At 38.8% G+C, this 25,563-nt stretch overlaps 1 protein-coding gene across 1 annotated transcript in view; it reads right to left on the bottom strand.

The window, feature by feature from the left end:
• Nucleotides 1–259: 259 nt before the first annotated feature.
• The window catches only part of KCNB1 (potassium voltage-gated channel subfamily B member 1), a 161,097-nt gene continuing 135,793 nt past the window's right edge, over nt 260–25,563 (bottom strand). Inside the window, exon 3 of the mRNA XM_075176417.1 lies at nt 260–6,485. Coding sequence (XP_075032518.1) covers nt 4,440–6,485 — 2,046 coding nt within the window. The 3' untranslated portion in view covers nt 260–4,439. The remainder of the gene's footprint in view (nt 6,486–25,563) is intronic.

Genomic DNA, 25,563 nt, shown 5'->3' with positions numbered 1-25,563 from the left:
GTTCTGTTCACATTTATTGACTGTGATGCATTTACTTTATACTATCTGTGAATAATAGTTCCTATAATTCTTTTCTGCACCTATTACAAGTGTTTATTTTCTGCACCAAGTTTGCATACAATATTTTTTCACTTAAATATTTATTGTTCTGTATATTGTTATCACCCTATTAGTTCGATCTGGAATGGAAAGAGATTTATGAGTTACATATTTTTCAGCCAGAAGTGTTCATTAGGAAGTATAATGGTTAAAAATAATAATGAGTATCATTATTGATTTAATATTAATAATTAAACATTACAATGATATGGTATCCATTCTCCACAGAGAAATAGTAAATAAAAAACATAGCAAGTCACTTCATCTGGTAGGGAGACAGCTACAAACATGTCTGGCCAATGGTAATACAAGTATGACAGATATTGCATATATTTATTTTAACAGTCCAGGAATATCACATAAAAGAACAAAAAAACGATGTTATAAGACCCTCTGTATCTCCTGGTTTCATTGGCTAAAATACTTTCTGTTATTTGTATCATGGGGATAAGAATATAAAATGTCACATCTCCAAGTCCGATTCCCCCTGTACCAGTGGAAGTGGTGAGTCCATGTAAGTCTGTTTTGCCATATTTTGTAGGAACATACATGATGGGATTCAAAGCAAACTAGAAATAAAGTTTTTTCAGGTTAGAGAAGAATAAAATCACTCTATTTATGTCAGATAATAAAGGTAGAACATTATTGGTATAGAAACAAACTCTTTACCTGCTGGTGTGATGCAAAATACTCCCAATCTGTGTATGTCTGCAACACATTGTACTAATGGGATAACAACATTTAGCTCAGTGTATATAAACTTTATCCGTCACCTACATATATTGTTGGTGGCCATTTTCTTGGCTAAACTAATGTTCATGAGAGTGACATCACTGAGAAACGGTGACGGCTTCACTGTAATGTCTGATCCCTTGATATAGATGTGTTTATGAGGTACAGTGATTTGCAGACAAGCTTAGCACATTAAAGCAGGTACACAAGGAGAGTTCTACCAATTGAATGTAGTTTTCTTTACAATCACAGCTTTGTCGTTCATGTCTTTTATGTGTATTGTAACCACAAACATCAAACAATATTCCAGCATCGCCAGTCACATAAACAGAAAAATAAAACATATCTCAGCGGCAACATAATAATTCACATTACCATTATTCTTATACCATTCATAATATATTTGTATGTATATATATATATATATATATATATATATATATATATATATATATATTCAAAATAAAATTCTAATGACTATGTAAAAAAATAAATATGTCTTTGTTACCTCAGTTGTCTGAACTTCACAAACTGATTATGTGGAGCATTTTTGCCCCGGAGAAAACAGAATAAAAATACAATGTATAAAATGAATGTACAATGGCAATCTACCTGCCCACTCACATTCTTATATGTGGAATCTGTTGTTACACATTGTGTACAGAAAGATTTATTTCTAATACTTTGGTAGTTTTTCTGCATTTATTACATGGTGTTGCATGTTGTTCTTTTTATTTCAGATATAGGAGTCTATTTATCAAGCCTGAAACCATGTGGAAACGGATGTTTCCGCGTGATTTATACATTTTTAAATTTAGTAGCAATTTAACCAGTCAGAGACATCTCATACATTAGGCACAGCATTGCATAATACTGCAGTCCCCAACATTTTCAATGCATTTGACCCGATGGTGTTAGAAAATTGAATCCCATCGGGAAAACAATTCAGGAGAGGGATTATCGGATCCCTCTATGGCAGCCTTCCTGCTCTCCCCTGCATTAATTAGCGATATTATCCCTTATGCATGCGTGACTCTAACCACACTCATTACAACAGAGTCATCGTTGGGACAGCCTCCTATTGGACGCGCTGTCCCAACATGACTTTAATGGTAAATTGCTCCGTTAAGTCTCCTGCCATCGCTGCAATGACAGATGTTATTCAGCGGAGCAAAAATACGAATAATGATAAATAGGCCCCATAATGTACTTTATGGCTTAATTGCAGACTCATATGGATGGTCACCTCAGATTAATCATCTGCCTTGGTGCCAAGTTAATTTATTTATTAAGTTCAACACATGAAAACATGAATTTACTATACTTTTTCATACAAATATGTATGTTTTATTTTGAAACAAACCTGCTGAATACCCTCTACCTCTCCCATCACGTCGCAGAGAGGCAACGGGTGGCTTTCCAGCTGTTGTAGTGCTACAAGTTCCAACATCCCCTGCAAACTACTGTGTCCCCAGTAGAATGGTGCATGCCAGGATATTTGTGTGTACATCTCGGCACAGGATAAATAATATTTTACATTAATTGGGATATAGTTGATGGCCAGTGGGTGGACGGTTTTCCTTTTTGTACCAGGTGCTAAAATGTTTAGTTACGGCTCTGTTTGTGTGATTTTGGGATGGACATTTAGGAAGATAATGAAGTGACCCATCTGGTAGGTTGTGCAGGGATTTGAAGATTTTCAACTTCTCAAGTCATCTCTGCACCAGTCTATTCTTTCTTTTTTTAAATGGTAGAATTGTTTATTTACAAGTATAGAAATTTTACATCTGGTCCCATAAACTAAATAGCTTCTCTTGCCATATATTAAGAGGTCAGAGGCCTCATATAGGCTGACACACTTCCCTCACATCTTAGTAATAATTAAATAAAACCTGTTAAAATAGGTTAAAGATAAACAAAACTTAATTGTTCTATAGGGAGAAAGTTGGAAATGGGTTCCCGTAGACTGTAAATCTCTATGAATAATTTAGCTGCACTTTAAAATAGGAAAAAACTAAATGAGTTTGTGCGTGATGATCACAAACCTTTTTTTGTGTATCAGTGCAAAGGCTCAAAGTGTAAACGTTTCCAGAAATGACAGCATTCATGGAGTCCGGGGAGACAATACCCTTTCTCAGTAATGCCTTTTTACAGAAGAAAAATAACATAAATTGCAATTAGAGGCACAAATTAAGGTAGAGCTTACTTTAAAGTGCTATGTCTTTACAGTTCCTTAAGCTTGCAAAGTGTGCAAAAATGTTACATTTTTTAAATGATAACAAATAAATATATATATATATATACATTTCTCCTGCAGCTACAGATGTCATGGATAGAAAATGCTACAAAATAATAATTGATTGCATTTTATTTTTTAATAAATATACTCTAGACAATTCTAAGACTCATAGTTTTATTTCATTAGCACTAAAATGTTTAATGCCCTGATTATCCATGGTAACATCCGTCAAATAACTGTAGTTAAAACAATGCACTGTACAATCATTTCATGTCACGTATTTGGTGTACAAAGTCCATGACAACTGATGCAACTCACCTTGACTGTGTTTTATAGAAATATTGGAGAAATACAACACTTTATTCCCCCAGAGGTATTGATTGGTTCATGGTGAAAAATACAGCATTTTATTTCCCCCCAGAGATATTGATTGATGTATTGGGAGAAACAATGCACTATATTCTCCAAGGTATATCGATTGGTACATTGGGAAAAATAGAGCATTTTATACCCTCAGAGATATCGATTGGTACATTGGAGAAACACAGCACTTTATTCCACCAGAGATATTGATTGGTACATTGGAGAAACACAGCACTTTATTCCCCAGAGATATTGATTAGAATATTGGAGAAGCACAGCGCTAAATTCTCCAAGGTATATCGATTGGTACATTGGAGAAACACAGCACTTTATTGCCCCAGAGATATCGATTGGTGCACTGGAAAAAAAAGGAGCACTATATTCTCCAAGGTATATCGATTGGTACATTGGGAAAAACACAGCACTTAATACACTCAGCAATACTGATTGGTACATTGGAGAATCACAGCACTTTATTCCCCCAGAGATATCGATTGGTACATTGGAGAAATACAGCACTTTATTACCCGGAAATGTTGGTTAGTACAATGGTGAAACACAGCACTTTATTCCCCCAGAGATATGATATTGTTTGACCACAGTGAATCTACACAGAGATGCTTTTATGTATTTTACTCCAGAAAAAAATAATCTGTGCATTTCATGTTTTTCTTACCTTCACCATAAAGTTAATGCAATTATATTGTGTATACAATTAAATAAAAAGCAGGTCCATCTTAATTAGGGGCATTTTTGGTCACAATGGCTTTCAAGAAAGAAGTTCATTAAAGGAGATAAAATCATTGCAGAGTTTCTATCTGAGTTGTCAGTGACATTTCTAGCATGGTTCAGGAAATTATCCTTCAGTCACTTTGAGAGGAGGTCTGTTCACTGTTCCTCTCTATGCCCTCCCTCTGACTAAAGGGAGTAGATGCTAGTTATCAATGCCATGCAGAAGCTCAGTGTGCACATATGAACATTACATTCCTCACAATGCTCGTATGTGTCAGATCCTGGGGCCATGTGTGTTTGATTGTCCTCCCCCACCTGGCAGCACCCGGACTTCTGGTGAAATATGGTTGTCTATCTTGACAGGTTCCATATTACCCCGACTACTTCCAGTAATCCCTTCTGTGGAGTAAATGCAGTTTTGTCCTAGGTACCGTGAGGAACTCGATAATGCAGCACTCTCAAGGTGATTCTTTTCTGTTCTGTGAACAGTATCTCTTTGCTTTTGATGACCACTGTACCTTATGTTATATTTTGGGCTCACAGTGCCCAGTAACTCTTTTGAGGGACATGAATCCAAGCCATCAAGCAGCTGTCCCTCATCATCTGTGTCAGCATCTATATATTTATGTACATTAGCATCATGAAAAGTGAAAGCTATTGCCATGTGTTTTTCAGGAGATTTGGAAGGTGTTCTAGCACTTGCTGTTGTATACAGAGATGTTTCAGGGCTGCGAATAGATTGATCAGAAAAGTAAGAGCTATCTAACTTCGAGTGACTCTGTCTGTGCTCTGAAGGACTTAGCATGTTTGGTGCAGGTACGATTGTCCTTGTATCACCTTCCAAAAAGTTGACTTTTAGAGATCTCAACATCAGCGGGTTTTTAACTTTAACTAAACTTTTTGGACTGTCCAATATATATGCAGAATGCCGACTCCTTGCAGATCTTGGACTAATTTCAGTGAAGCTCTCACCACTGACATCAAAGGATAGTGGCCTTTCACGATCAGAGGGTGTATCCTGCCCTGAACTTTTATTTATTTTATATGGCAGAACTGCCAGGGGGACATGTGAGAAACCACCAGATTCTGGAAATTCAGCAGTACAACTTATGAAACTGTCTATGCTGGACATGCTTCTCATATCAACAATACCAGACTTGTGAGTTGTCAGTAATGGAATGGCTGGGCAAGGAATTGTTTCCATTTCCAACTCTTCTGTCTCTTTACCAGACTGATTGGATTCTTTTAAGTTGAGTATCGGTTGTGATTGTGTTTTTGCCATTTTGTTGTACATATCTTCAAGTTGTTGAACATTAAGGTGTTGTGGACTTGAACAAGATCGATTTTTCTCTGGGGACCCATGTTCTTTTGTGTCAAAAGACTTGTTAGAACTCGTCTCTGACAGTGTTCTTTTTGTCCATTTCCATTTACTAGGTGATAAATGATTATCCTGGACCTTTTCTTTCTTTCCTGTCACCTCCTCAGTCTTTTCAACCACTACATCCATCAGTTCTATGCTACGAGCAAAGGCATCTTTCATGTTCATGGAGACAATGCTACCATTTCGTTTTGCTCTTTCAAGAGCTTCTCTACGCTTGATGGCTTTTTCCTGTCTCTTTTGTTCCTTGTAGAACTCTGAGAAATTATTTACTATAATTGGAATTGGAAGAGCTATCACCAGCACCCCAGCAATACAGCATAAGCCACCAACAATCTTACCTAGAAGAGTTTTAGGGTAGATGTCTCCATATCCAACTGTGGTCATTGTAATGGTTGCCCACCAGAAAGATGCTGGGATACTTTTGAACTTTGTATCATCCTCGTCCTTTTCTGCAAAGAAAACCAAGCTTGAAAAAATCATGATTCCCATTGCTAAAAATAAAATGAGCAGACCGAGTTCATTATAACTCCTTCTTAATGTGAAACCCAAAGACTGTAGACCTGTTGAATGTCTGGCCAGCTTTAGGATTCGTAGTATCCTCATGATCCGGAAAATCTGCACCACCCGTCTAACATTTTGGAACTGAAGTACACTTTTGTTTGATTCTGTGAGGAATATTGTGACATAGTATGGGAGGATTGCTAACAGATCAATGACGTTAAGTGGTCCCTTAAAAAATTTCCATTTGTTAGGCGATGACAAGAATCTCAGGAGGTATTCCATTGTAAACCATGCGATACAAACTGCTTCCACATGCGCTAGCTGGGGGTTGTCTGTAGTTTGCCCAAATTCATCAATACCTTGTAGTTCCGGAAGGGTGTTAAGTGACAAGGCAATTGTAGATAATACAATAAACAGGATAGAAATGATTGCCAAAATCTAAAAAACAAAACAAAACAAAAGCTTGTTAGTCATATAGAGATCACACTACAGGGTGCAGGCATGTTCAACCTATGTTTAAAAGCAAATATAATGGCTCTGTCAGCTTACATGGGTTTCTCCATCGTTAATGCACTCTAATGATTATTACAGAAAGCTCTTTGCATGGGTGGGGTAAGTGATATTAAGCATTTTCCCTACTAAAGGGGTTGCTTTGGTATTCAATTAACCTGTGCTAATATGCTGTTTAGGGAGGGTCTACATAATAATACTTTTGCAAAACTAATGTCGACTACCGACTAATAAATATATGACTTTTCATATTACATATACAGAATAGGTTACTTCTAAAACTGGGCCAAGAGGTAAATTTAAGTAATAATGGGAAGAGAACATTGAATACATATTATTAGAGTTTTTTTTTTTTATAAAATGTGTGGACATATGAAGTCTCATTTTAATGACTTCTACTCCCCACAGACTTATTTATCACTTTAAGCGTTTGATCAAGTTACACCTCTCACGCCTCAACACCATTCACTCATTACTGGAAAACATCAACCTTTTAATAATGGAGGTTCCAGCCAATACTAGTACAGGCCTCTGCACTATGCACTTTGTGGTAGAAATGTAAAAATGAGCGAAGCCAGAGTGGCCATAGCTCTAAAGCAATTAGAACCCGCAGTTTGGACAACCCCTTTAGCCACCAAAACATTTTTTGGGCAATTATTCTTAACTTTTTTTAAAGTTATTCTTTCTGGGTAAAGAGGTACATTCCCATGGTTCTACATTAAGTTACTTTCTGAGTGGGAATTCAATTAGTTCTGAGTAGGGCACGATAAAGCGTCAAGTGAAAGAGAATACAAGTGGTGTCATGGCGTGTAGCCCTCTGTAGTCAGGCTTAAGAACTGCACAAATATTGCCTGGAGTGTAGGAGGAAGCAAATAACATGAATGGATTTACTGGTAGGAAAACACAGAGAACTGTGAAGGTTTTGGGAAGGCATAAATCTAGACATATATAACACAAAATGAAATATTGATGAAGACCATAGGCACAACTAACACAAAAAAGACCAAACTGCCATGAGTATACCCACACAATAATCACTGAAATACTAATGATAGGGATGTTATGTAATCATGTTATATTTCAATATCCTACTATTGCATTCTACCTGTCCAAGCTCAGAATGAGATACCGGATCCATTGTACATAAATCCATAGTTTCATTATCAATTTATCACACACATCTGCACTACTGATACGTATATAAAGGGTTATAGTAATGGCCACAAGTACCCAATCTTAATTGTCAACACAGATGTTACATGTTTAAAGGGACATGAGAGAGCAGTAACATTATAGAATTCTTCTTGAAGGATAGAAACGATGAGAAAGGAAGGCAGATTGTCTACCAGCTGTACCAAAGATAACCATGTATAATTATTATCTATTTATTATAATTATTGCTTATTTATATAATGCCACCATATTATAGTTGTACATCAGCCCCTGTTTCATAGGAGCTTACAGTCAAATTCTCTACTACACAAACACACACACACTAGAGTCCATTTTTGGCCCCAGCCAGTTCACCTAACAATATGTTTTGGGACTGTGAGAGGAAACCAGAGCTATAAAAGAAAACCCATACAGAGGAGAACATACAATGAAGAGAGGAATCCTGGGCACCCTTTTCAATATGACATTACATAGCTGCATGGGACTGAAGTAAATGCACATAACATTCTCCTGTTGATTTGCTCACATGAGGAAAAGTCAAGAGATCATTCTAAACAAATTGTTTTAACATTGGCAGCAGCAGAAATGACTGCAGGACTGGTCAGTAAATGCAGGTTCTACTGCTCTGTTATTAATGTATGATATATGTAAGCTCTTGAAGTGGCTCCTAAATCAATGTTTATTTAGATTAGCATATGTTTCTGAGAGAAACTAACAATCACTGTTATCACTTTTTATGGATTCACCACCATTTTAATCACTATTAAACAAGTCTTTGGAAGTTCATTGATAACACCTCCCACCTTCTCATTGATGACCCTTCTAATACCCTGTTGATAGTTGCCTACAATCATTTAAGCACTCTCTGTCAGCATTAACTTTCCAGTTAAATGGTTGTCGTTTGGCATCTCTCACTATTTCCATCTTCTGTACTTAAGTCACATCTGGAATACTGCATATGTATGCAATATTACCCGAGTGTGGTACTAAGACACAATTAATGCACTTGTGCTATTTAATCTAAAAAGTCTTAAAGTAAATATATGTAAAAAGTGTATGTCTAATCTCTTTTATTGACATTAACTAATACTGAATCAAGCTAGGACAGGCAGTGCCAAACATATCCAGGACTGTTGTGGGTTCAGGACATTATCTATGTGCAATGCTGGTAAGGTGAAATGGTTTCATATGTTGGGAACAACTGGTGCAATGGTGATTGCTTGTATACTGTGGCCATTCTGGTTGTGAAATATATCACATTTCAGGGTACTTTATGCTGGTCATTGTTAGGGATGAAAAGATATTAATAATATGGACATGCACTGTAAAAGCCACATGTACTATTTTTCACTATGCCATATTGTTTATTTTACAAAAGAGACTATTTGCCTGTGTAGGTAAACTGACTAGTTGTCCTGAGTTGCAATAATTGATTAGATGATGAAAGCATGACAATGTTAGGTGGTTTCAGTACTGCAAATTGCAGCGATACATATTACAATAACTCTGCTATTTACCATACTGGGGCTCCTTTGGGAACACAGAAGAACTCCACAAAGTATTTTTATTCTTCACCAGCAGCATAATACTGCCAGTGAATTCAGGAAGTCAAATGCATGGCTAAGGTCCATAGTGATTGGACCTGACGGGGATCAACAGAGCCTTTCCAGCTTCACTGGACCCCATAGACCAGGTAGGGTAATGCCATCCGGAAATGGGGTTAGTTTGATAAAGTACTCACATTGCAGTTCACAGAGAGTTCTATTTGGACTGTGGTAATCAATGAAAAATAGGTTAATGCTGGAGAAATCTCTGATGTTACTGTGTTAATACCTTAAAAATTAAGAGAAGACCTGCGATAACCATTCTCGACTACTTTCTCCGGATTTTTTGGTAATTGCAGTTTGCTAAATCTTAATGCTATTTCCTTTCGGTACACTATACCTGAAATGTTACTTACATGTGCAAGTTACCTTATTTTTATATGTAGATATATCTGGTCTACAGATGAGTGGTATTTCAGCATTACTTATCTAGTTATCTTAATAAAAGGACTAGCCTGGCTATCATGTTATCTCTAGGTTTCGGAGTCTCAGGTGTGGCGTTAATGCTTCTACCTTCTTCTTTCAATGCAGTGTCATTTATTCCTGTTCTATATAGCAGTCTATGTTATCAGACTACCCCAAGTCAACTGAAATGTTATATTAACGCTATAGGCCATGGAACAAAAATAGCAGTTACTCTGTCTTCACAGCACAGTAACTCTGGTGCTTCAATACTGTGTATTATGCCTTGTTTTAGAAGTAGGCCTTAAAAACCAGACCTTAATGAGTTAAAGGGTTTATGCATGAGACTTACAAAGTGCCTTGGGAGGACAAAAATGTGAAAGAAAGAGAATTTGTATGTGTAATGGTAGCAACTTGTTTTTGTAAGAAATGATGTAGTTGTCTAAAGGGTTTGCTTAATCATATGATATTATTTGCAGTAATGAATATTATTTACTATTCAATATGGTAAAGTTAAGTTGCAACTCCTTAAATATTAGACTTGCATAATTGTAAAACAAAAAAGGAATGTGTACTCAGGCACCCACTTAGGGGGGGTTTTTCTGCTACCCAGATCCAACCCCCAACCCTTCCCTTCTCCGCATGCTCATGTGATTTGATCCGCCGGTGCATAATAGAATAATGCACTACATGTGTCTTTGCTCTGGTCTTACCGGACTCCTGTCTGCTCCTGCGGACAATACATTTGCTGTTTACTAGGCAGGAACAAATTACACCTCCCACAATGCTGCAGGGCTAGGCTCACATGACAGCTCTAGTCCAGATTGGCTTTGAAGTAGTCCGATGACAGTTGGAGAGACTTAGCATAGCAGCTACTCAGCTCCTCAACAGCACAGAACATGGTGGAGAGTAGAAGCATGGGGCAGATAAGAAAATCCTTCAGGCTGCAATTATCAGCTGCCACAGAAGTGGGAAACCACCATAGCCCTAATCCTTCACACTCTACATGTGCCATATGTTAGGTTGTTTTTCTTTTTGCTTTTTTCACTGTTAATGCTAGACAGTGCTCTGTAACTTGCGAGGAGGATCTATGTCTTTATTGGGCCATGCTTTATAGAAGCATCCAGATCTTGATTTTTCATCCCCAGCACCTGATATGGCAATACAATATCTTCAAAGCACAAACATATCACTATTATAGTGTATGAAGATATAGTATGCTCATAGTTTTTGCTATTTTTGCCTATTGTTATGTTTTCACTATAAATCTCTATATTTTATGGTTGTGTTCAGGTTTATCAGTGTGTTGAAAGCATTTAATAGCGTTTATTATGTGTAGCCCCATAGGATGCTTCTTACTAGTAACCGGGAAACTGTCCGGACAGTTTTCACTCCAATGCCGTATCACAAAGATTTAATGCAAGTGCCAGTCTCTGCCAAATAAGATGAACACAACTATGATTATTATTGCTTGATATTATTAGATTTCCTTTTGCAGTGCAGTGGAATTATTGCTTATTAGAAAAAATGGTTTATCTTACTAATAAAGCATTTTCCTTAGAGTATTCCCTGCTGTCGCCATCCTGAGACGCATGGGAAAGCTTTGCCAGAGGCTCAAGGCAAAGATTATCAATGAAGATAGTCTTCTCCGCCTGGATCTAGGGTTTTTACCATATGAAAATTAGTTCCCATATTCTGGGAAAATGGACTACTTTGAAAATGTTGATAAAATAGCATTTATTGAAAGTTAAATTCTATGATAAAATAATTACATTTGTTTTTGTACAATAAAATATTGAACATTAAGGGCCTCATTTACATTTAAGAACAGAGCAAAAAAGTGCAAATTTGCGCTTGAACTAATCATGGTGCAATACAAGGGGGTACAAATGCATTTATGTTATTTTGCATGTAGCACACAAACCCAGCTAAGCTTAATTTTTACACAGCAATTTAGAGAAGAGATAAGACACCCCACTTCTATCTAAATCTGTCTGCTCAAGGTTTTGCCATGGTGCAAATTTGCCCCGTTTTTGTTTTTTTACTTTGCTCCTAACTCTAAATGAGTCCCTAAATCTGTTATTGGTTAGTACAACAGGTATGTCTTATGCACTAAAATGTAGATGTATGCCATGTAGATGTTGTAGCTCACATTTTAGCTCACATTTAAGGGTCAGTTTAACAAGTGGTGAACAAAATGCCAGCATAAATGCCAGCAAAAGGCCCTTTTTCTCACTTTTTCTTATTTAATAAAGGATAATAGCTGGAGAAATCTAAGATTTCTCTGGCATTATCATAATTGATACCTGCCTACTCTTCCGGAATATCCTGGAGGCTCACAATTTCATCCTCCCAGACTCTCGGAAGAGCAGGTACTCGCCCTAATCCAGGGTTTAATGATGCCAATCACATGATTAAAGCCAGCTCCACAATGAAGTTAATCGCGATAGGGGGCAGGCTACTTCCATTAAGTCACATCTATAGGCAAATTGAGGGGGGTTCCCTAGCGCCTGGAAACCCCCTCCAAGCCTGGGGCACTGTATAATTGAGGTGGCTGGACCCTGCTCCCGCTTCACAAAGCTCTGCTTGAAAAGGGAGAGCTGCGTGCACCTATCAGTAGTGCACGAGGCATTGCCCATGTACTTTATTGGGATAGGGAGAGTTGGAGAGCAGCCAAGCACTATCTAAAATTATAGCCACGCCCCCATGCATGCTGGTCGCGCCCACTGGCAGTGTGGTGTGGACCCCCCTCTACAAATCCTGCGTTTGCCCTTGACATCACCTCCCATACTTGCCAGCTGACCTCCCATCTAGGATCTACTGAAAGGGAGACAGCTAAAGTTGGCAAGTACTTTCTCCATTCACCGGCAGTGTTTAGCTGCCATTGAAGAGAAGAAATGCTTCATGGAGAAAGGGGGTCTTTGCCGGGGCTTCCAGAGCAGCCCTGGCCTTGTAAATTGCAGTGGTACTCAATTATGTATTGCTGCAATTTACAGCAATACATATTCATAGTGACAATGCTGGGATCATAAATAGACTTATATTCTGATACATTTGTTCAGCATTTTGCTCTGACTGATGTCTGTTGTGCAGATTATGGTTACTTCTATAGAAGCCACAGAGACATCATCATGAAGGAAAAAGAGTCCCGGGTTCGATTTAAGACCCAGAGACGCTCTCTAGGCACTACTCTAGTGTTAGAGCATGTGTTATGGATGTCACTGCAATTATAAGTAACATCTGGGATCATGTCTAACGCTTTTGAAGCACTAGGCCCTTTCACACCCTCAAAATAACTTGCTGTGTTCACCTGTTCATCGCTGCTCTGCTATGGAGAGCAGCAGTGAACAGGACATACCTCACAACTTTCCAACATGTGAGACAAAGGTACCCGCCATTGGGATGGATGGACATAGCCCTCAAAACAGGACAGTCCTGCCTAAATCAGGACAGTTGAGAGGTTTTCTATATCCACCCAGTGCCTAATATAACTGTTATAACCCCTAGTGGTATATTTACTAAACTGCGGGTTTGAAAAAGTGGAGATGTTGCCTATAGCAACCAATCAGATTCTAGCTGTCATTTTGTAGAATGCACTAAATCAATGAAAGCTAGAATCTGGTTGGTTGCTTTAGGCAACATCTCCACTTTTTCAAATTTGCAGTTTAGTAAATATACCCCCAAGTGTGTTATTGTCACGATACAACATAGAAATACAGCTAAAAAGCCATGAATAAGTGAAGAAACAAACAATGTTTATTGCTGGCAAATATAAACAGGTGGTGAAATCATAAGTTTGCAGAAATACCAGATATTCAGCAGTTGCAGGTAAATGGAAGGTGAGGGAAGATTCCAGGCAGCATATACAGGGAAATGCACAGGTAAGTCCCAGGTTCACATATGAAACAGATCAGCAGAATGAATGATGAGATCCTAATGCAGTAGAATCACAGGAACAATGCAGGAGGAAGAATCACAGAGTGTAACCACAGGATATGGCATCAATAACCAGCAATGTGTGCTGGGAGTGACAGTTATATATAAGGGGAATGAGACACACCCAGGTGCATGGAATAATTAGTGAACAGTGTTAACTCCTAAGGTACTAGGAGCACAACAGGCACAATAGCAGCACCTCTGATGAGCAGAGGTACTGCTGCTAAGACACAAAATGAACACAAAATAGTAAAGTCTGATAGTCCAGGTTAGGAGCTGCCATGCAAAGCAGTATGCTGCAGGCAGATCGTGACAGTTATATTACTGTTATACTCTCTAGTGCGTTAATTTAATGCTGTACTGCACTATTGTGTTATATTACTACAATACCATTTTAGCGTGTTATAGTACTGCTATAATCCCATACTTGGCTATTCTCCATGAATTTCAGGGAGTCCTCCCAGACTCCCAAAAGAATAGGTATTCTCCCAGGTTTTGGTGGAGCTGGGGCTTATTGACACGACCATGTCATCAAGACCCGCCTCCCGCTATTAAATGCCGTAAATTTTACCATGTCATAGCAGGGGGAGGGGCCATGGTGAAAAGCTCCCTCCAGAATTTATCACACTTCCTAGTGTCTTTTAAAACTGCTATATCCCCTTGTGTCTTATGCAGCTGCTAGACCCCCTAGTATGTTATATTATTGGTATACCCCCCCTTAATGTATTATATTACTGCTAAAGTTGAATAGTATATTATATTACTGTTATACTAGCTCCTAGTGTTATATTACCGCTACACCCCTACTGTCTTCTATAACTGCTTTAACCCATGTGATAGAGTAAAGGAAGGGGTTAAGTTCTCATTTCGCAGATAACTGGCTGGGGTTACAGCCTTTATAAGGGGTGACAGCCCAAGACAAATTTGTCTGTCAGGAGAAAGGAAAAAGTTTTCCTGAAAAGTATTGCAAAATGTCTGCCAGGAATAGTAATACTAACTAGGCCTTGATATCCAGTCTGTTATTACTACAAGATACTTGCTGCTGTATTGTGACCTTATTTTTCACTTTGACTGTACCTGCTGCCGCTGTTAGTTTCTGCTCTCCAGACAATAAAAGGCACAAGCATAAAACCTTCTTGTCTCCTCACCACTGACTTGACAGTGCCTGCTACACGTCCCTAGTGTATTTTATAATGCTATATTTCCCACTAATGTTTGTTTTATGAAGGCTGTATCTCTCCTAAGGTGTCTACCAGGTTTTTTAGAGAAACATATCATCCTTCCCATCTGTTATTTATCTGCCATACAAGCTATTGGGCATCTAAAGACAATTTGCCATCTCTGACCAGCAAAGAATGTAGTTATGACTATCATCCTGTCTGAGTTGCTGTCTGGATGACTATCCCCTCTGCACGGCACCAGCTACAGCCGGAGCTTAGCATACACGTTTGGAGCAAGATGTATATATATATATATATATATATATATATATATATATATATATATATATATATATATATTTTTTGTATTGTAGTTTATTTTTGTGTGTCAGGTCAGCTACAGTCAGATCTCTCATATTTAATTCATCTAGTACTACAGGCTCCAGCTGCACAGTTGGCTTGTCCAAGACCTTACTTAACATTTTGCATATGCAGGATAACCCATAATCTGCTTTTCATGGCAAAACAGACAGATGGTTCTTACTATAGTCAAGACTAAAATAAGGAGACACCCATTCATCCATTGAGAACTGCAAAGAAATATATTGATACACTGTTCTTAGGATCATTAATTACAAGCAGATAGAGCAAACAGTGTAAATAACTTTTGTGCATTTGGCATCCCCAGGATTTAAATGAGCCAATGGGCTAATGGGGAATTAATCAGGTCTGAGAGGAACAACAGTTTGGATTTCTACATTTGTTTTGAGAACATTGAATTTGGAATTGTAATTGAATACATAGGAAATAAATGTTATAACCATGTAAAATCTGACACACTAGACCAGGGGTCGGCAACAAGGGTCATCTTTCCGACTGGGCACGATGGGCAGGTGCCCGGGGAGCCCAGTCGGACAAGGGGGCCCGAGGCATGGACTCCTGTAAAGAAAAAAAAAAAAAACTTACCTTTTGCGGTCACTTTTTTTTTTTACACACACACAGGTATATATATATATATATATACACAAGTTAACCCGTGCATGATACTCATGCATTCTAGTCAAATCAAGCTACTTTAGGTGTTAAAAAGGTTCTTGTCATGCATTTGGGCCATAGGCCAGGCCTCAACCACCACCAACCACTCCCCACTGTCACCCCGGCAACCACCAACCACTCCCAACTGTCACTTCTCCTTCAAGAAATATATATATATTTTTTTAAAATCTTTATAAACACTTTTAACAATTAACAAATGAAATGAACAAATTAAAAACATCTTAGTATACCAAATTTCAGCCCTTTCTGAATTTTTTTTCCCACACACACTAAGAATTTAGTAGGTCAGTGTATAACACAGCAGGTGGCGCTGCAGCTTAGTTTTATTTTTTCCACACACACACAGAAAGACTAACACACGCCACTAGACATTTATATTATATATATATATATATATATATATATATATATATATATATATATATATATATATATCACTTTTTATATATATATATATATATACACACACACATATATATATATATAGGGACCCCGGTGCACTGCTTTGCCTGGGGGCCCATGATGTTGTTAAGATGGCCCTGTCGGCAACCCCCGACACGCGTGCCATATGTGGAACATGGACCACTTCTGCCTGGCACGCCTGATCTCCGCAGCTGCCTCACTAAAGCAGCCGATGACTCCCATCATTGGCTACTTTAGTGAAGCAGCTCCCAGATTTCGTTGTGGAACGGAGGAGGGTTGCTGAGTCCAAAGGTAAGTATGAGGATAAGTTAGGGGCACAACTATGTGTCATACTATGAATTGGGGGCACAGCTCTGTGACATGTTATGAATTGAGGGCACATCTAATTGGCATAATATGAATTGTGGGCACAACTATGTGGCATGATATGAATTGGGGGCATAACTATGTGTATGTGGCATACTATGAATCGTGGGCACAACATTGTGGCATGATATGATTTGGGGGCACAACTATGAAGCATGATATGAATTGAGGGCACAACTATGTGGCATGATATGATTTAGGGGCACAACTATGAGGCATGATGTCAATTGGAGGCACAATTATGAGACATGCTATGAATTTGGCGCACAACTATGTGGCATAATTTAAACTGGGGAACTATTGTGTGGCAATGAACATGTATTTGTCAGTCCCATTTTTATTAATATAATGATATTAACATAATAAAATAAGACATAAATAAATGTAATATATACACACACAAATGGTACACCTGGGCTTGACTAGCTTTTAGCTGTCACATTGATAGAAAAAGGTTGTCAAACCCTGCACTAGACAGATGCATAACTTCCAGTCTTCTGTCTCTCCCCTGAGTTATTTAACTCAGGGGAGAGACAACTGTAAATCTTATTTGACTATAAATAAACATATGCATATAACTTATCCCGCTGTATTATTTCCACAGTGCTGGGGCAATCAGTCAACCAGAGGACAAAGTGCCACATCTAAGTTTAAACAGCCAAGTTCGTGGTCTACGGATGTCCCTGCAAACTAGTAACAACAGGAAAAAAGAGGCAGCAGATACAGTGAGGGACACATGCGGTAACTAACTATTTTATGGTGATAAAAGGATATAGTCTGTAACCCCAGCAGAACAAGCGCCTGGCACAATGTATGCCGTGAGACCTGACATTGCTCGCAGCAATAAATTATTAACAGTGCACGTATAGTAAGCAGTATATTTACTTCTTGGCTATGAATCTACACCTCATAATAGCTTATGTTCTGCACTATCTTTAAAGGGAAATGCATTACATTATACATAGTTTCCTGGGACACTTTGCAGCTGAGGCAGCGATTTTAAGCAAGTAACACGCAATAGTTTTTCAGACAAGGTTACTTTATTGAATTATAACATAACTCAGTGCCTCAGTGTATTTTGGTCTTCAGAAACTTGGCTACTGCTACTCAGTCAGTAGAAGAGACACACTGTAACACAGAAGTTAATTTACCTGAAACTGATGTTCTAGCAAACCTTTATTTAGGAACTTCTTCTCAGCAGAATGAACAATCCAGGCGTTCTACTATTTATTTCTTCATTAGTCAACACCATTCTCAGCATCTATCTCACGACACAGGCAGGTACTGATGGAGCCAAATTTCTCCATATTGGATTTTATTCTCAGTTTCTGCACTGTGTGTGAGGTGGGGGACACAGAGGTATAGCACTTAATGAGCCTGGTTGATTAAGGAATGCAAATGCCAATTTGTACCATCTTTGGCATAAAATCGCTATGTGCTTGCCCAGAACAGGACCATATGCTAATGAACACAGCAACCTCCAATTCATCTTCAAGCGCAAAGACCCCAGATTTCATGCGCGGAATGGGGAGGGGAAATAGTGTATGCATGTAGTCAATGTATAGTAAGGGCGTGCCATGCTTGAGAGCACGCAGCAAGATATGATTAATGCTTTGAACATCTCAAAGGTACATGTTTTTCCAGCAGATCACTTTCACCAGCTACAGGTCGCATGTAAGTGCCGATTACTAGAGATGATGGTCGCGTATGCAAGCTAGAACATGTGTTTGCAATCAGGAACAACTGTAAAATATGTTTTATGTATAGTAGACATTAATAATATACTCATAAATGTATTTTATGGGGAAAAAGCTGGACTTTTTTTTATATATTATTAACAGTGACAATCATTGAATTTTTTTTTCTGTGCTATCTTTTGTGAGTTTTATATTCCACCTATGTATTGGACATATCATGCAGCATATTGTCTGTTAGAGTAGAGAGCACCTAGACCCTTATTCAACAACTGACATATCTTTACATACTCTCCTTGTTGAATACGGATATGCGTGAGCCCGATTTACTCATATTTTAAAAAAAAACGCACAATACATTTGCTTTGAGTGTTTTAATGAATCTGGCCCAATATGTCTTGTTTTTTTTTAAACTTTTTAGTAAAATACATTATGAAATTAGGACAATATTAATTTAAACCTTACGAAATTTATAACACTTTGGGCCATTCGTTCACATAGATACCGTCACTAAACTTCTATTTCAAACACTGAGTATACACATATCTCTCAACCGCCTCACCGTTGGGACTTCTATCCTACATGTTGTCAGTTATGCCTTGAATCGGCAGCAGTGCACAGGATAGTGACAGGTGCACGCAGCCTTTCCACTCTTTTGGGGGTGGGGGGGGCGATTGTGATGGCAAGGGAGTTGGAGGCAATCCTATGTGCTAGGCATGCCCCAACATGGTGAGGTCACAAACTCTTTGATTGAACCATTTCCAGCAATGGAAGTGCATGATTTTTTTTATTTTCAGTACACCATCACAATCTTTTAGGAAGAAAAGTATTTCATACACATATTTTGATTTTCCCCAGATAGAATCCTATGTCCTTATGTCCTATGTGTTCTATTGCATGACATAATTCTTTAGTGTTTTACAATGAAGTACACCAGATAATCAATGACAGATAGAAACACATTGTAAAGCTAGTATATATATATATGTAGAGGGTTGCTAGCTACTGCTTCTGTGGGTGGGATGCAATTCCTTTGTCTGTACAAGTGATGCAGCTATCGGAAATTTTAAAGCCTCAGTGCTTAATTAGGCTTCACCGCTCTGCAAAGTTCATGTCACTGTTCAGCAGAGGACAGTTAAGGGTAAGTGTAATAGGATTGCAGTTACTATATAGAGCAACGTAAGCCAGGGCCGGTACAGAGAAATTCATCTAGCTTACAAGTCATTTTCTGCATTTCTTTTATTTTATACACCCCACAGATTGTAAGCCCCTGAGGGGAGGAGCCAGAAGAATTCCAGTGTATGCAGTGACAGAAACAGACTCACTGTCTAGTGAAGGTTATTTACTAACACCACTTGTAGGCGTAAAAACATTTATCTGACAAATAAAGCATTTGATTGGTAGCTTTGATTTTGTGCAAATTAACACCTGCAGTACGAACTTGCACTTCTTTTGCATGTGATCAAATGTGACTTCTTATCACCAAGCGCAATACAAGGTTCCTGAACCTCTTCCCCATCAAATTCCCAATCTCCTTCCAAAATACAGTGTAAATAATTGTACCCCCACAGCACCTCACATCTTGGCCCATAAATCCATGTGCTTACCTGTAAAAATGGGGCATTTGCACAAAGGAGGTACATGATGACATAAAATAACATGTTCACTGAACTTTTAAATGGCCCTTAGATTCACAGAGGATCAGTGACATCATTTTGGTGGTTACCTTCGTATAACCTGTGGATTTCACTAGACTCAATATCCTAAAATGAATTATGATTATCCTTTATAGATAAACCAATGAGTTGCTCGATTGAAGTAAGGATTATTTTTAAAATGTGTTAAGCAGTTCTTGGCACAAAGTTGAAAACTGCCTTGGTAAACTACTCCCACCGGGGCCTGAGGCATTTGACCTTCTTTATAGTCATGGAAGATAAATACAATCTACATTGCTGGTATAGAGAACATCTAACAGTACAGTGGAACATTTTTGGGACACAGGAATCCATACAAACCAACCATGATAAAGTACTAATACTCCTACTTCAGATAAATTTTAATACTTTCGTATATTTATATAGAAGGTATAGAATGCTACTCAGACAACATAGCCACACTTGTGCTGTCACTAAACCCAACACCTGGAATTATGTACAAACTCACCTATGGGAAGAAGAGGATGATGCTGTTTAATTATTGTTGCAAAGTATTTTCCATCATTAAGACATTATAGGCAATTGACAAATATGTGCACATAGCTATAGGGATCTGACATTATTCTCTAGTGAGTCCCATTCCTACAGAGACCTCCATCTTACCAGGTATTAATAGCACAGGAACATCATGATCAACTAAGCAAGAGAAACATTCTGAGGCTAGTGGTGTATCCCCTCATGAACCTAGTGCTTGAGCTGTCTGAGTATTATGAGCCACCTACATTAAGCCTTCCATAAAAACTTTAACTGTAAACATGAAGAACTGAGAATATGAAGCATAAACACATTGAATAGCCTGTTTCTGTCCATTTTAAACTTTAGCTAAGGAAAGTAAAATCTTTTTTAGTTAATCTTTAATCTACAATTTTCAGATCTCAAACCTTTTTGCTGCTTTAATGGGTTTCTCTATAAAGCTGTCATGAGTACAAGGGACTATGTCAATACAAAGAAAGCTGATTAATGCTGGAAGGAACTAGGACCACACAACCGATACTGATGCATTGACTGCAGACCAGTGTTTGAGAGCTGGCTGTAAATACAGATTAGTCTCAAGTTTTCAGGTGACTCTAATCTCAAACCATAAAATCCTTTTTTACTGTTTTTATTTTCCTACAACAGTTTTAGGAAAAAAGTGTCTGATAATTGTCTTTCTGTGATATCACAGACTCATATTACAGTGGACGACTAAAATCAGACTGTAGTTAATGGTGACTTAAATGTGTTATACACACAGTTCCGGATGACGGGGTCAGTCACAACCAGAAACATCTATTGCTGCTCAATACAGACTGGAGTACAAACCACCAGGCACAGAGAGGGACTAAAATAACCAATCTGTAGACTGTGTCCTGTCTGTTGAACCAGGTAGTACATCTAGACACAAGAATAGTAGAACAAACTAGGCAAGGTCATGAACTTTAGAAAATAGGGTAATCGAGTTCAGAAGACAATGACAAGATTGGAGACGGCAGAATGGCAAGGTCAACTAGCAAGGTCAAGGGTTGGAGAAGACAAGATGGCAAAGCAGGCCAAAGTTCAGAAACAGAGTAACCACACACAGAAAAGTCTTGATAGATAATGTTCACTACTAATATCGGGCAAGGACTGCTAAGAAGAGGAATGCAGATGTAAGTATTAAAAAGGCATCATGTTATAATCCTGTTCCACTTACAAAAAGCCTTAGTCATGTACCACTGAATCAAGGAGCCAGAACTAGCAACAAATGGGCAACTATGCAAAGAGAGGGGCTATGCTTTATGAGGACCTGGGTTATGTAAGCTAGATATTGTTACAAACCCTCTCTGGATTTCTTATGATTCTGCAGCATTTTATCCTCTTAGCACTAGAGATGCTCGGGCTTGGTTCTCTGAGAAACAAACTCACCTGAACTTCGCTGATCCGAGTACCGAGGCGACCCTCGGAATTGAAAATGAGGCAAAATGTTGTCAGATCTCGTGAGTTTTGAATTCAATAAGTACCACCCTCCACGGAGATCCAGCGCCATTTCACAGAGAGACACAGAAGGGGTAGCAGGGTTGTTGGTAGTCTCCAGTGCAGTTGGGCAGTGTCATTAATGAAAGAGAAAGAGGAGGGGTGGCAGTGCTCTTGGCAGTCTCCAGTGACATTGTACTGTGACATAGCTCACACAGAAAAAGAAAAGATGGCAGTTTTCGGTGCTGAAAGACAAATTATAGAGCTAGCCGTGTTCTTTAAAGGCTCCAGTGACATTCTACTGTGCCATAGCGCATCCAGAAACAGGAGAGGTGCCAGTTTTCAGTGCTGAAAGACACATTATAGGGCTGGCAGTATAATTAAAAGTCTCCAGTGATTTTCTACTGTGCCACAGCGCACCCAGAAACAGGAGAGATGGCAATGTTCAGTGCTGAAAGCATAAATGTAATAATAGGGCTGGCAGTGTTTTATTAACATTCTACTGTGCCATAGCTCACCCAGAAACAGGAGAGGTGTCAGTTTTCAGTTCTGAAACAGAAAGTATAATAATAGAGCTGGCAGTGTTATTAAAAGTCTACAGTCACATTTGTACTGTGTCATCAAAATGGATTCACATCAGTCCACAGAAGACCAGGAGCACCAAGCAGCTGCTGGCACCAGTCATGCTGATAGTAATCCCTCTACGTCATCCGCTAAAGCCTATGTTAAAGTGCATAATGTTTTTAAATCAGGGAAACAAAAATGTAAAAAAGCACCTTTTACCTTGTTGAAGAAAAAAACACCTGTAATCCAGGCAAAGTTAAGGGCTGAAAAAAATTAAATTGCCAACATGCCATTCTACATGCGTAGTGGCAAGGAAAGAATCAGGCCTTCACCTTTCTCTATGTGCTAGTTCTGCAACTGTCAGTGAGCCATCTTCTTGTAAGGTCAGTCATGACGACTATGTCATTTTGACTCAAAAAGTGGTGCCCAAATATTTTTACGTGTAAAAGCTGAGCTGGAAGAAAACAGTAAGGCATTAGAAGAAACAGTATGTTCAGATTCAGAAATGACACAAATCCCTTAGGAGAGTCTATCCACGAGTGCTAGGTGTAAGCCTGACCTTTCTGATACTATACTTATAAAGAAGCCTCCTTTCAGCATTCCTGCAGATGTGTTGATGAACAGCTCAAGTGTAACTGATGATTCACAAATTGAGGATGCCACTTTGGAATTGCAACAGGATGAAGGGGATATTTGTGTAGCCGACGACGGCGCTGAGGATGTTGATGAGGATTATGTTGTTTGTGTAGTCCTGCACCAGTGGAAGTAGTTCTTGCCAGTAATAAGAAGAAGGCCATTGTCATGCCTGGGAATAAGACCAAAAAATCCACCTCTTATCTGTGGAATTATTTTTACCCAAATATAGTTGTCTAGCCATTTGTAGTGTTTGTAAAGCCACAGTCAGTAGAGGTAGGGACCTTAACCATCTAGGAATCTCATCCATAGTACACCATTTGAAGTGAATTCATGGGAGGCTGCTGGAAAAATCTCAAACTTATGCTAAAAAATAACAACAAGCAGTCCAGCATCAGCTAGCTGCCTTCTCCCACCTAGAACCTAACAACAGCAATCTACACCCACAACACTATCCTCATCAATATCCTCTGTAGCGATCAGAGTTAGTCCTGCATCCAAGCTGCTAAGGCTACATGACTCCTCCACTATCCTGGATTCCACTGAAGAATTATTGAGCATTAGTCGCTTCACTGCTGCTGGGGGTGGATCTTCAACCCAAAAGCAGAAGACTACTAGTAGTTTACAACAACTGACTGTTAAACAATCCTTTGCAAGAGGAAGAAAGTATGAAAGCTGTCACCCAGTTGCAAAGCGGATCACAGACGCCATGGCGACTCTGCTGGTATTAGATCTGCGTCCAATATCCACTATTAATGCAGCTGTTTTAGACAGTTAATTGAGGTCTTGTGTCCTCGTTACCAAATTTCACAACGACACCATTTTACAAGAAAAGTGTCACGGCTAGGAATATTTGTGGATCCCCAACCTCTACTTAGATGGTAAAGCAGAGGGTGGTGGAGACAGAACACACTGGGATAAGTTCAGATGGAGAATCACAATGAAGAAATACACAGACGATAAAGTAGTGTTGCAACTTTAGTATATTGTTCAATGGTGCAACAGCAGTAATAAAAGGCATGTACAACTCAGCTGTGCTGAGCACACGGTAGTTGAGAAATAAAACAATCATATCAGTACTTCAAGTGGAAACCATGAGCATGAAAAACAAGCAATACAGTTCAACGCTGAGATGATGATCCAGAACACTTGTAACCTTGTAACACAGACAGCAATAAAGGAGAATCACTGACACAGCTTGAAAGTCCGATGAGGATAGTAAATAGACTTGGCTGATCCCGATGGAATGTGATTCACTTTAGCGGATGGTGATAGGTAATGTAACGGTTCTTGTCAGCGGAACAACAGATGTATATATATATATATAGTCCAAGATCTTGGTGAACTAGAGACATGCAACAGAATGTTGCTAGAAGTACAGCGTGACAATAGAAGTCCAACACACAGAGAATAGTAAGTTCATCCCTTTGACAGAAAGCAGCTGATATCGCACAGAACTTAATTAAAGGAACTGGCTCCTAGCTCGGCAATGATTCTTAGAAATAGTCCAGCAATTCACAAACAGCAGAATGATAATAATAGCCGTGCCAGACCTAGAACCACAGATGACCAGAACTTGATTGTAGTTCAACAGAATAATGAACAGCCGAGCAGAGCGGTAATGAATCCAATCAATATGAGCACAGTTTATAACAAGCAACTCACGACAGTTCAATGTGCAGATGAAAGTTCAATGAATAGTTGCAGCTTAGAGATGAACCATGAAATGGTATTCAGCAGGGCCAAATAGAGATCAGCGATGACAAGCAATCTTGGCAACCGAATAACATACAGGAGACACTCAGGGAGTTAGGTATGCAGCCAGAGCCCACGGTAGTGTGAGTAACACGAAGATCAGGCAATGAATCCCTGATCACAAGAGGTTGATATAGTCTTCAGTAACCAATAAGCTTCAGAAGGAGGTTTCCAATTAGGATAACAGAAAACAGCTATGAAAAGGCAGAGACTCTGAAACAGGAGACAAGCACCAACATAGTTCCTTAAAGGGCAAGTCACACAGCAGCACCTAGTTATGAGAGCGGTGTGTGACAAATAGCTAGCTATTCCTCACCTGTACAAGATGGTTCGTAAAAATGTAATAATTGGGCTGCAAATTCCATTCTACCCACTGTACACTTAACCACAGATATGTGGACAAGCGGAACTGAGCAAACTAAAGATTATATGACTGTGACAGCCTACTAGGTTCTTGGTTCGCCTTCACCAACAGGAACAGCAGCAGCATGTACCCAACTACGACACATTTGTCAGAGGCAGGCTACTCTGTGTATCACCGGCTAAGATGCATACAGATGACAATCTGTTACAAAAACTAAGGGATGTCATTG

Source organism: Mixophyes fleayi, chromosome 6, assembly GCF_038048845.1.
Source record: "Mixophyes fleayi isolate aMixFle1 chromosome 6, aMixFle1.hap1, whole genome shotgun sequence".
NCBI lineage: Eukaryota > Metazoa > Chordata > Amphibia > Anura > Limnodynastidae > Mixophyes > Mixophyes fleayi.
This window is presented reverse-complemented; position numbering and strand designations above follow the sequence as displayed.